Source organism: Anguilla anguilla, chromosome 16 (genome assembly GCF_013347855.1).
Source record: "Anguilla anguilla isolate fAngAng1 chromosome 16, fAngAng1.pri, whole genome shotgun sequence".
In the NCBI taxonomy this organism is placed as follows: Eukaryota; Metazoa; Chordata; class Actinopteri; order Anguilliformes; family Anguillidae; genus Anguilla; species Anguilla anguilla.
The window spans coordinates 15739244-15753025 of record NC_049216.1 but is presented as its reverse complement, the minus strand read 5'-3'; the positions used below and the strand labels follow the sequence as shown (position 1 = coordinate 15753025).

Below are 13782 nucleotides of genomic sequence, written 5' to 3'. Positions count from 1 at the left end.
GAGAGTAAAAGAAACACATCTGTTGACAGATGTTACTGCCAGTATGTAGCCTACTGGCACAAATGAGGGTAAATCCTGAACAGAGAACCAGCCAATGTAGTTTGCTTCAGTGGACCTGTGGCTCAGTATTTCATGACTGAGAAATGTTTAGCTCAGACAGGCACACTGCATTCCACGCCATCACCCTTTGATGTGTGTACTGTCCAGTTCACAGGAAGACTCAAAACCGAAAACCCAGCACCATGAACACAGCTGGCTGCTGACGGCTGCATGATAACGCGCGGTGAACAGTAGATAACGCGCGGTGAACAGCAGATAACGCGCGGTGAACAGTAGATAACGCACGGTGAACAGTAGATAACGCGCGGTGAACAGTAGCTAACGCGCGGTGAACAGTAGATAACGCGCGGTGAACAGTAGCTAACGCGCGGTGAACAGTAGATAACGCGCGGTGAACAGTAGATAACGCGCGGTGAACAGTAGCTAACGCGCGGTGAACAGTAGCTAACGCGCGGTGAACAGTAGCTAACTCGCGGTGAACGGTAGATAACGCGCGGTGAACAGTAGCTAACTCGCGGTGAACGGTAGATAACGCGCGGTGAACGGTAGATAACGCGCGGTGAACGGTAGATAACGCGCGGTGAACGGTAGATAACGCGCGGTGAACGGTAGATAACGCGCGGTGAACGGTAGATAACGCGTGGTGAACAGTAGCTAACTCAGTCCAGCCGCGAGGCGTGGGACTCGCGCTCGACGACGCGCTGTAGCGCGCTCTTAGCGTCCGCCCGCATTTCAGTTCGCCGTTCTCTTCCTAAGCCGGGCAACACGCATTTTGAAAGTTAGCGGCCGAGTACAAGGCCTGGCGCATTCAGAAGCGCAGGTTCGGTGGAGTGTTGCAGGCTCGTCTCCTTGAGAAGGCCCAGCATCTCCTCTGAACCTTCTCTGCGTCACCTCAGGTTCAATAATCACAGCCGACAGGGGTGCAGAATTAGGACGTCACAGGAACAAGATCCATCATGCAGTTATAATATTGCCAACAGGATTTAGGTAAAGTAACTTTGTTGAGACCTAATAGTCAGTCCTGTCCAGCAGTGATTTTATGGTCATCATGTACTGCATTTGTACTCAAATGTTATTTACTTCAGAAACTGAAAAGATTAAAACTCTGAAGAAGCACACACTATTTTCACATTTTATTGCAAGACCATTTATTTGAGGCGTAGCGGATTAAATCCAGGCAGGCACGGTTTTACACACACACACACACACACACACATTGACAGTCGCACATAGTATGTAAAGCAATCATGGGAACCTGGAGAGAGACACACGGAGAAGCAATGACAGGGGGACGAACGGTGAAGCCGGTGCAATGCTTTCACAGCTTAGCAGGGAAGTTAAAGCCTCAGAGCTGTGGAGGAGCCCTTTGTCCCAGCAGCCATACAACATAAAGCCATGGAGCAGGAGGCTCTGACACTTATTTGGTGGGACACAGGTGGGAGATCAGAAGTCCACGTAAACTTGCATTGTCAATGGCACTAAAAAGGAAGCTTTAGAATCTGGATGATGGGCAATTGCACATAAACTATGCCCAATGCTGTCCTTTGGATATAGTCAACTCAGAGTATAGCATGGCACCTCTATATACTCGCTAATAAAGTAAAGATAGATACCTACAAAAATGTCCTCCTTCCTGTGAAAGGAAAAAAAACTTCTCGGTAGAGGAACCAATAAAGAAGGGGTGCTTCTCTCATCCAAAGTTCAGTCATCACAGCCATATCCTATTCCCTGTATTGGCCAGGATTCAATCACCAATTTGTCCTTAAAGTTGACTTATAAATAAATGCTAGTTAATGTCACATTAACAACTTTGTTACTTTGTCAGTTGCAAAAGAAGTGTTTGTGAAGAAAAAAGCCAAATTTCAAATTTCAGGAAAAAAAATGCTGATTACTATCGATGTTGGGACTGAGTTTAACGTTCACAGCTTCGTGTACTAGCCTAACTGCATTTCCCAGCTGCGTGGTGATAGCGTCGCGATGGCCGAAATCAAATAGACTTTTCAGTAGGCTATTTCAACACCCTTTCATTTCCCAATGCATTCCCCAAACTCGAGCACAAAGAAAAAACACTACTGAATCAAATGAAGTGTGCAAGTCTAACGTTCACAGGTTGGTTGGAATCGGGAAATATGAAAATTTAGTGAAACGACATCCCACAAAACCCCGTAGTTGGCCTACTCTTCATGGATACAATAAGTCTGCTTCGTGTCCTGCCTAAAAGAAAGTCTCTCCAATGGTACATACACGTTTACACACACAATTCTTATACATACTCATACAGGCAGATAATGTACATATTTCCATGTAATAGTTAGGAGCAGAAGTTTCACTGTGCAGTATATTGCCTGCCGATTTTATTGACTACCAGTTGTTTCTGTCGTTACTTCGATCCCAGAGTCGCATCCTATAACAATTTCTGGTGAAGCAGATTCAATATAGCAAGCTACTTTTGCCATAGCTTACGGCTAAGCTAGCAATGTTTCTCCGAGGTATAGTTTTTATATAGCTGAGCTATGTTCTTGTAGGCTAACTGGTAGTTTAGCTTGCTAGATTTTCCAAGTAACTTAGCGAACACTGATTAGCTTGAACTAATGCACTTGTTGTACGTCGCTCTGGATAAGAGCGTCTGCTAAATGCCTGTAATGTAATGTAATGTAAAGCTTTAAGTCCGAGTGTAACGTGTTAAAGCGTAACATAATTATGCTGACGCAAAGACTGCAGTCTTTGATCTTGGATAGTTGGGACTGATAAAAACACGCTTCATCTTGTCCACTTCCAGAGTTGCATGATCTTACAGCTAACAGGGGGTGTTGTCCATTGCCACAACGCTGTGGCATTCAGTAACAGCTGTACATTACTATATTAATGTACATGTAAGTATTTTGTCATCAGCTACTGCCTCAGAGAAAGAATTACAATTTCTGGGTGAGTGACCAACCAGGTTAGCATAACAGTCGCAAAATTATTATATTGATAATGTGCTGAGAAGAGCATGCGCACCAGTTCCGTGCTCTTCTCAGTATTTATCAATATTATAATTTAGATTGAACAAAAAATAAAGGCATGTCAAGTGTGATATGATAGATGATCAGGAATCAGCTTCTGAAATACACTTAAACTCTTCACATAAAGCATCCATATGATGTGCTGAAAAAAATGTAGTATTTAATTTCAGTTGTCTAAGAATAAAGGAAGTTTTTGGTTCGCCCAATTTCTTCTCTAAACAGGTTTTATTGCAACACTTCGTTTGACATCATGCATTTCATCCATATTTCTATGTTGATAATCTGGTTCCTGCACTTTATCTGGCACCTGAAACAAGACCGGGCACATCCTGGTTTGAAATAAAGGTGTAAGGGGGAGATCCTTCACTGTGATAAATCGACATCACAGACAGGATTTAATATGCCGCATATTTATGAAATCTACACCGAAATGCCGTCAACAGTCGTGATTCAAGACAAGTCACATTATGTAACTCCACTGAAAGTTTTTAACAACTGTAACAGACGTTCAGCGCAGAACAAGTCGAAGAGGATGATGAAAATATGAACGAAATTATCTGAGAATTAAACTTAAACAAGGGTTAAAGTAACTGGTCACTGACCAGCAGTGCACATAATTCAAGCGTTCAGTGAATCAGTGGGATTCAAAATAACGAGAAGCATGCGTTAGTTAAAAGACATGAATATAGCAGTGAATTTCTTGCACGTTCAGAAACGAAGTCATTCAGTTGAAAATTTAAGGGGCGTCCTGAGCCCACTCTTTGGCAAGAATCAGAGATAAAACATGACAAATCTTAACCATTTTTGATTTTCAAAAAGGTAAATATTATTTTGCATTCGGCTGTGTGAGGTTTAAATAATATACAACAACAACATTATTAATCAAAATAATAAAAATAATAAAAGGCACATTCTCATGCGAACTACTCGGATGAAGATACGCTTGATGCTGAACAGTTTGCATATGGACTTCTCCCTGGGTGTGCATTAATTTTGGTGTATAATTTTTCCCAAAGGAGGTACTATAATTAACGGAAACCGGTTATCTTTGCGGAGCGAATAGGGGCATCAGGTACAAGCATACTTACCTTATCAGTAAAATAAGAATTTACTTGAGAAATTAGGGAGGGCACGCACACACACGTATATATGTATGCATATATATATATATATATATATATATATATATATATATATATATATATATATATATACACATATAGCAGCCGTTAAAGAACCAAAAATATTAAATGTACAGACCTTGGTGAAAAGCTCTGTTCGCCTTTTCTTTTTGGGGTTTTATTGTCCAAAACCAAAACAAAACACCTAGTAAAGATTTAAATAAGCTTAAAGTAAAGCTTGTTTCATTTTTTTAAAAAGCACCATCAACAGCAGTAAACATTTATACAACAGACACAATGTAAAAAAAAAAAAAACTTGCACTGTTGTGCAAACAGACTCGAGGGGCGGAGGGGGGGGGGGGGGTGAATTTAAATTCCAAAGGGGTCTCAGAACTCGTTTCCTAGTCCCCCAGTCAGCAATGTGTTTGTGAAAATCAGTCTTTTTGTCTCATGGAAAAAAGGCTAAATCTACATCGGTGGCCCTGTCTAAGATTGCTATTCTTTGCATTTTCTATTCAAGTGAATGAGTGTGAATGAAGTGGCCGGGACCCTTTATTTGAACTACTCAATTGCATAAAGTGACGGAATTCTAATATATTTGTTTAATACTCCACGATGGGCTTTTGCTTTCCGTGGTGAGAAGCAGACAAAGCTTCAGGTTCGAGGTGCATTTTGACCAAAGAGCATATTTCATAATGTGGCCCGTGTTTGAAGTGATCTCGAGACCAGTTTACATGCAAATAGCGGAAAATAAAGAAACAGATGTGTCGCGATTGTGAATTCCAATAGTGGGGTCCTGGGCTATTGTCAAACTCTCGGCAGGCGGTCTAAAACCTCCTCTTCTTCATGCTCGAAACATATTAATTAGATAATTTGTTGTTAGTTTTAAAGAAACAAATAGATTTCGGTCTTTTACCCGGCAGCCCCCCCTCCCCCCAGTCCGCACAAAATAAAATATTACGGCCCAAGTTTTGCGAAGCTTCGAAAAGACGAAGGAAACAACAAACTTTGTTGTTCGTGGAATATTTTTTTTTTTTTTTTTTAAACAAGATGAATGGAATTCACACCGGAAAGCACAGCCATCGATAACTTATTGTAGACATTAGTTGTACACAGTGATGCCTGAAAACACGGATTACAATTTCGGTTATATATTCGCGCTTTCTCCTGATGAAAGTGATTTAAAGTTTGCTCGTGTAGGCTTAACATTTGCTCTGGCAGATTTGTAAATCGCAGCGCTTTTCATTTAGGTTAATATGCGAAGTTATACTAAGTACATAACACAGAAAATCTTCCATCAACAAGAGCATAGTTCTTCAGTGGAGTCTGCTGGCCCGATCGTGCGATCGTGATCGTAACGCTTGATGAATGAGTTTAGTTGTCCACACTGTGACTATAGCGTAGTAGCTCCATGCATTTTAATTAACCGCTTGATTCACTTATTTCCACCCCTCTATGTGAGTGTTCGTGCGGGATCCGGTTCCATAACAGTCTGGAAGTCTGAATCCCATCGTCTAAGAAGTGTTAACTTAGCGCCCTTTCCTGTGCCAAGGACTAGGCCCGTGCACTTTACGGTCATATGTATTTTATTTCTAGGCACGTTACAGCACTGCAGAATGACCAAACAGTTTTAACTTGCCGCATTGTTACATTATAATGAAGCGTAATGCATAATTAGTTTATGAACCTGAATTAACATTTACCCCAGCAGGACGAAAATAAACCAATAAAAACGGAACCTCTGCATTTAGACTGGTGTTTCACTTTAAATCCAAAGCTTCTTCTATTCGATTAGCCTCAATTCCTTCACACAGAATTCTTTTTTTTTCCCAGACACCAATAAATTACTACAGTAAAACAAGTTAAACGTCCTATTGCATTAAGCCCTCCACATATGCATCACAGGGCACAATATAAAACAAGAGATTTGTTTCTAGTAAAATAAAACTGCATTACTTCATTAGAGAAAGGTAATGTAATTTAACCACTTTCAGACAGCAACAGGAAACAGCCACAATAACATACGTAACCGCCACTGCAACAGTGAGCAGCAACAGGGCCAATAATAATAATAATAATAATAATAATAATAATAATACACTGTTTAAGCTATCATGTGTACGACGCCTGCCTATTTATATGATTGCCTGATGTGTGTGCAGGTGTGTGAGTGTGTGTGTCTGTGCGCGCGCGTGTGTGCATGTGTGTTAAAAATCAAATGAATTAATGTTGAAATGCTAAAAGATTCGTTTTGTGAAAATTTAATCTATTCTTACAGAATACACAAAGCATATATTGGAAGTTTAGGTAACTTTTAATGAGAAAATATTTGATGACCAAGTTTATAATTTAATGCAGACACTTCGCACACTTTTTAAAAGCACGCATGCTTGCAGCAAGAACAACACAAAGTTGGGAAATAGCATGCTTTATCTATACAGAAAACGTACAAATTTACAGCATTTATTACACATGGTCACCACTGCTTTAAATTAAGTGGTTCACAGAACAACATTTCTTCTGCAAACTACAAATAATCTAAACATCTAACTAAAAAGTGCATTTTACACATTTTTAATTTTACTTATTTGCAATAATTTACATTGTTATTTCCAATGTATCGAGCACCCTTCGTACCCTTTAAATCACTATATTTCAAGTTTGAATGTTTAAAAAATGTTATATGTGATTGTTCCTTATTTTATAATCAATAACAATATATCTAATAACTAGGTATTTGGTATACCAAATGCAACGAGCATCCCAAGGGCTTTAAAAGTTTGTTAATATATCATTTTGCACAAATGCTCATTTAATTGATCAACCTTAACGAATGCTCAATAAAACATTTGTGTTTTGCAGTTCATATTTTAAATAACACAAATTCTGTGTGTTAGATTCATGTCAACAGTGAACAACAAGGGAATACATTTGTAGGTCATTAGCCTAATGAATAAACAAAGTTCATTCATATTTAAATTATTAATTATTCTCAACAATAATGACGAACGGAAATACATTCCCTTAGAACTATGATTCGATTTGCAATTGAAATGATTTTCTTCGGTTGCCCGTAAAACATCTTCAAACCATACGGGCAACAGTACAGTAAATTAATACTTGTTCACGCCAAATCCAGGAGACAGAAGAAACTGCACGCAGTAATTCAACGTGTTAGCAACCACTCCTTCAAAATGACCACACAATTTAATATACCTGCAGAACAGTAAAAACAATTAAATAACTTGTGCCTTGAAAAAACATTGTCACTATTAACTGTACTCAACCCATGTGATAAGACAACATCCAAAGCAACACACAGTTTAAAATACGTATACATAAATAAACATTACTGCAAACCACAAATCTCTTGCCTTGACGATTGTAGACGTTACTTGTTCGGTGTTAGTTTTCATGGGCGAGGATAAAAATAAAACTTTGGACTTGATAAAAACCTGGAGGCCTAATTTTCAGGTCCCGGAAACTTGCCCTTGTCAGTGCACAGCCACAGACTGCAGCGCGGAGGGGCTAGTCAACGTCTCGCTCGGGGTGGCCGGGCTGCTTTGGCTGGTAGCTGTCTGAGGAGAAGTAGGGCTGAGAGACTGAGGAGAGTTCGACAGGAAAGCCGGGATGTGTGCTGGGAGCGCCGAAAGACCTGGAACCGAGGCCGGCGTGGGCTTTATTGGCACCGGGATGGCCGGTAACGTCTGTCCACCATGGCAAAGAGACTTTATAGGCACGCCATAAGCGCTATAATCACTGCTAGCCATGGAAATGGGTGCTGCCGTGTCTATCACGCTGGTGCTATACATGTGGGGCCATGCCGTGGTTAGCTGGTTGTGCAGAGGGTAGCCGGCAGACATGGACTGCATGGTGGAAAACGCAAGCCCGCCTGGCATCTTGTATTCTCTGGCAATGATGTTCTCGATGGCAAAGGGGTGCTTGAAAGTTGACGGCTGCGACACTCCCAAGTTGTAGCTGGGCATCTGGGGAAGGTGCGTACCGGAAGCTGCCAGGGCGCTGAGCCTGAGTTTAGCTTGTTGTTGGAGGTAATGGGCAGCGTCCGAGGGCTTGCTGGGCGCCAAGTGGTCTGATGTCATCATCACCTTGAAGCGTTTGCGGCGCCGCAAGAAACTGCCATTCTCAAACATGTCCCCACAGCTGGGATGAAGCGCCCAGAAACTTCCCTTTCCAGGCTGGTCCGGTCGCCGTGGGATTTTGATAAAACAGTCGTTGAAAGAGAGGTTGTGCCGCAGAGAGTTCTGCCACCGCTGAGTGTTCTCCCTGTAATACGGAAATCTGTCCATGATAAACTTGTATATCTCGCTAAGAGGAAGCATCTTTTCCGGACAGCTCTGGATAGCCATGGCAGTGAGCGAGATGTAGGAGTACGGTGGCTTCTGGTCGCTGTAAGTGTTTCTCCCCGGTCGAGGCATCTTTGCAGAATGTTTTTCTTCTTCTTCGCAAAATGTAGAGGGGAAATTCTGGTTTCAAGGCAGCGTTCCTCCTCCAAGTGTCAGGTCTGAAAGCCTTTCACCTTTCCGAAAACTCTTTAAAAATCAGTATTCTGCGTCTTCGGTGTTAATATCTGGGCACTAGCACAATAAGCTTGGTGCATCCAAATATAATTTATTTGTAAAAATATCACAAAACCGGTTTGCCCAAGTTTAAAGTTGTTGAAAGTTCTCAGTGTAAGCAGTCGATGCACTGTTTACAGGGAAATGCGTCCACCGCTCCAAGGCTGTAGGTCTTGTAAGGCGTCCTAAGAAAACAGTCTGCTTTTTCTTAGATGAGCTGTGATCTTTACTTAAGCAAGCGGCAGTAAGCTTCTTTTTTCCCACAAGCTGAATGGAGCAGATCTCCTCTCCCTTTCTTGATAAGATGAGCTAAGTAGCTGCCTCCATGTCCTTCCTCTAACCATCTGATAGTTTTACGTGGTGACATGAGCAGAAAAGCCCCCTGTAGAGGCGCTTCATTAATGTGCCACTTCTTTGCAATCACATGACAATCGCCTTGGGAGGAGGGGGCAGAGAGAGAGGCATAATCTGGTTTCATTTACACCTATTTACATGGACACCTTGGGCCAATAGAAATCATTTCCATGTGAAGACAGAGCAAAGGGGTGAAAAGGCTCAACAACCGGAATTGAAGTGCGATGGCACCCGGTAACAGTGTGCGAAGGTATGCGCTAACCTTTCTGTGGACTTCGCAGGGTGCTTAGCCCTGCAATTCACACTTACAAATGGAGCTACTAAGCAAAGGGATGTTTGACATGGAAATTGGTTGGCACTGGTTTTCTGTTTGCTCTGTATTGTGTCACCGCAGCTTCTGTCGTTTGCTGTCATGTCAATGCTTTGTGAAAGTCAGGTTTATTTTTATTTTATTCTATTCTATCTAGCGAAGAAGCGCGCACATCGAATATCGTTATTTACAAGATTAGCAATTATGGAGTTGTACCGCAAACATATACTAAACGTCTAGTGTAAGACGAGATATTGTTTTGATGTGAAGTAATAATATTACTATATTATTATAATAATATTTACTATATTTACTATATTTATGTTCTAATGCGCATTTCAATGAGCCAAAACGTTATTTATAATGGATACGTACGTTACACATGTGTGTGAATTTTACAATGAAGTAGGGCAATAGGCTACTACATATATTAATTAATGTATATTGATGCAAATTGTGTGTACTGCCACTTTGTCATTACTAGGAAACTATTTAAATCGTACTGTCATACAAAATGGATGACTGCCCTGAGAAAATGGAAGAATATATTTTTAAACTTTCAGCACTTGCATCGACACAAATAATATTTCGCAAATTCTACAAATATAGTAAGGAATTAAGGCGAAAATGATTGTTACAGACTTTACATTTTTAACTTACACAGGACGCATTTTAGAATTTTAATCCGGCCATTATTATTAAAATGTCTTCAGACCTGGATTGAAGCGCCTCGTTTTAAATGCATGGTCACGTTTTTCATATGAACTGAAACACTTGTAAAACCACTTCACATTTGTTGACAGGATATTCTCGAAATTTCAGTTCTATTTTTGTTGCCGTTCATTTCATTTACATCAGTGGACAATAATGAATGTTAGTTCTTTTTTAATCAATACGCGCTATTTTCTATTATCTGTCTGTTGCATCTGTCGGGGATGTTTGTAGGTTAAAGAGAAATGCTTCAAGATTCATCCCATTTTGACAACTCAGGTTGACACGTGTGTCAACAAACTCACAACTGGCAACAGTTTCTATCTATATTGCATTACTGAAATCACTATAACAACACTCCAACAAGAAACTAAATTCATGATTCACATTGTAAGATGGCCGTGAAAATTACACTATTTAGATTATTGCGTATATGACTACACACATTTCAGTATTTTTCTCGGGGAATAGGCGATGAACCAGCAACTGTGAAAAGAAACCTCGCATAGCCTATATCGCCACAAAAGCAAAGGAAAGCTTGACTTGAGATGAAACTTCATAAGGAAACATAGTCTTTTGTGTTTATGTAAAGCAAATTGAAAAGTGCTTCAGAAATGCAAATAAAGTCTTTAGGGTGGCGTTGTGAAAACTGTATAAAATACCCATAAGTCAATTATATGAATGTGAAAACCAAATGGAAGCCTATTTTGAGCAATGGGCATTCAATCTTTTTTTTCTAAGATCACCAAGGGCCGCCTTTCTGCTTGGCGAGTTAGCAATAAGAGAGACCACACACGCTCGCGGATTTGCTCATAATTTATGCTAATTTTCTTCCATAAATCCACAATGCACTGCATAAACATCTTGACTGATTTCTAAAATAATCGGGCACGCAAGTGAGAAGTACAATACTGCTTAAAAAACTTGTTTCAACGTGAATACTAAGATGCACACTTTTTAAAAAAAAAAAAAGGAATGAATGAGTTTTGACTTATCGTGAGGCTATGTGTGCGTGTGTGTGTGAGAGAGAGAGAGTTTGTGTCAGTCTGTGTGTGTGTGTGGGGGGGGGGGGGGGGGGGGGGGACTCAAGAAGAAGAAAAAGTCTCACAGAGCTGTTAATATTTACAAAACAGAGAAAACTACCAACCAGCGTCTTATGGTTTCCTAGGCTGCCGAACAATACCAAGCACAAAAACAGCCTTTCTCGTCTTGGAAGTCAGCTCTGCGCTGTGTCTCGAGCTTGCAGCTTTCATCTCACTGATTCCCCCTGCCCCCCCATCACCCCCCCCCCCCAATCTTCTTCATGAAGTACTTTTTTATTTTCTTTCTTCTGTTTGTCTATTGGCAGAAAAGGGGCACAGGATTTCAATTTTCCAGGCTTTTCATATGAAGTTTACCGAAGTGATCCGGCAGCCTCTGGGAACCGACGTCAAACACGCTGGGTCTTTTGTGAGAGTGCAAGTATTCTTCACCAAATCTGCCACTTCGGTGGTGTGAAACTACTCATCTTTCACCTCTTCCATCAGTACACTCTATCCAAAGAGGCCCGTGAATGCACAAGCATTCCCGTTGACAGGAATGTTTGCTTTAACCATAAAGTATAAAGAACAACAAACATATACAATACCTTAATTGTTATATGTAACTTGGTTCATCTTAACCATGTTGTCAAAGTACATTTTGTCAATAGAAAATAGATGAGGTTTATTTAAATGCATGCTCGTTATTATGGATGATACCATAGTAATTACAAATATAATAAGGCTGTCATAAATGTGATTTTTGAAAATTAATATAGGCACTTGTTGATAATTGCACCCATTAATCAATCCACTTAAGTGAATTAAGTGTAAAGTAACTGGATTGTATCAATAACTTTAATTAAGAAAGTCGATCTTTGGTTTAAACACCATTTCACTCACCATTTCCAGACCACAACAAACTTTATTCTCAACATTATACAAGTTCAAATAGTAAACCACTAAGCACCGGGGCCTGGAAATCAAATTAGACTTATTATTAGTTTAACTATCATCATTACTCCTTAACCCACAATTCACTGATCCATATAATAGGTTAACACACGTTAAAAGAATACAATACCAATAATAATATATTTAAGAACGTATATCAACATAGCCAACCGAGAATATTATTTCAGTGTGTTATACCACGGATAGCATTACATGTCCCTGGTCTTGAGGCAAAACGAGACTATTTTCTCGTCTATGCTATTTAATATACCAGGGATTATGTTTTTTTACACCGCGGTCTGCAGCCGTGAAAATCATTTACGTTATATATACTATCGCAATATTGTGCAATATTGCGAAATCTCATAGTACAATCGTCTGTTTCTTTTCTTCGTGACCCATGGACACCGGCGAACGGGTGAATCAACCCGGGATGTTTTCACAGTTAATTAAACGCACAATACCACAGTATCAACCTGAGCCTACGGACCACCCAACACATTTCACTTTTTGGAATTTTGGGATAAGGTGTCTGCGCAGCTGTCATGCAAATCAGCTCGTCCTTAACTTAACGGTTAACCAATTGAGATGGGGAGAGCTGTGCGTATTTGCTCATTGAAGTTTTTCCTTACTTTTCTCCGCTTCCACGCCGAGCCATGGCTATTGTCTTGCCCGAATGGCACACTGAAAATGCCACCGTGATTCTGAATAGATTAACTCGCCTTTCTCCCAGCTCCTAAAGTCTTGTGTTCAGCCAGCAGTAGATCAACTGTATAATGTGTGCACTGTTTGGTCATTTGTACAAGCGGAACAAAGGTTGGGCTAAGCCAAATTGCATTGCACTTGTGAACCGAGCTCCAATCTGAAGTATCTTTTACAGCGGGGGGACTGAGAACAATTTTGTGTGTGCCTAAAAAAAGGGGAAACAAAGGCACTTTCTGAAGCAGCCTTAAGTAAAGTAGTGAGGCGTGACATTCCCAGGGTGACGCGTCACAAAGACTGAGGTCACAGGGATGAAAAAGAATCAAACAGGCACTTTCACACGTCTGCCCTCAACTGCTCCACCGCTACACAATAAGAAACAAATGTTGTCTAAAAAAGAGGATCGCTTCCATTCATTCTAAAGCAGCAAATGATAGCTAAACAACATTGTCAAAACTGAATCAAGTTGGCATAGGCTGCCACCCAGACCCTCAGGGATCATAAGGTGCCAGAAACTAAATGTTGGAATGTCATTACGTAGTGACTACGGCTTAGACGACCAGATGCCAAAATATGAATGAAATAATATGAAAATAGTTCCAGCTGCACAAAATACAGTCGTTTACTTATCTTCTGAATACCAAAAATAATGTGAGGCTCCACATTATAAACTTCCACTTCAGTGAATATCAGGCGTGCAATATAAATGCAAATATATTCCGGTGATAAACCTGAATCAACATGTGTTGGTTGTTGGTCACCAGCACTGACTCCAATGAATACGCGCGTGTGTGCGCGTGCGTGCGTGCGAAGGTTACAAACAATGTGCATTATTACAAACAAATAATGCACATTGAATAAATGCTGACAAATGGACAAATGGCAGCTACTCAATTAGCATAACAATAACTGACAATATCAACAGCAAAAACAACAACAACAACAACAATAATAATAATAATAATAATA

General features: G+C 40.3%; 1 protein-coding gene and 1 long non-coding RNA gene across 3 annotated transcripts in view; both read right to left on the bottom strand.

Annotated features, from left to right (window-relative positions):
* LOC118214900 overlaps positions 1 to 13782 on the bottom strand; it is a 181553-nt gene that overhangs the window by 105628 nt on the left and 62143 nt on the right. The window lies entirely within an intron of this gene.
* Positions 6482 to 9178, bottom strand: foxb1a (forkhead box B1a). The gene has a single exon (XM_035395192.1). The coding sequence runs from the start codon at positions 8620 to 8622 to the stop codon at positions 7681 to 7683; it is 942 nt and encodes a 313-aa protein (XP_035251083.1). The 5' UTR covers positions 8623 to 9178; the 3' UTR covers positions 6482 to 7680.

What these genes read in the sequence shown, in the direction of transcription:
- foxb1a (XM_035395192.1), bottom strand. Translation starts at nt 8,622, where the DNA reads ATGCCTCGACCGGGGAGAAACACTTACAGCGACCAGAAGCCACCGTAC.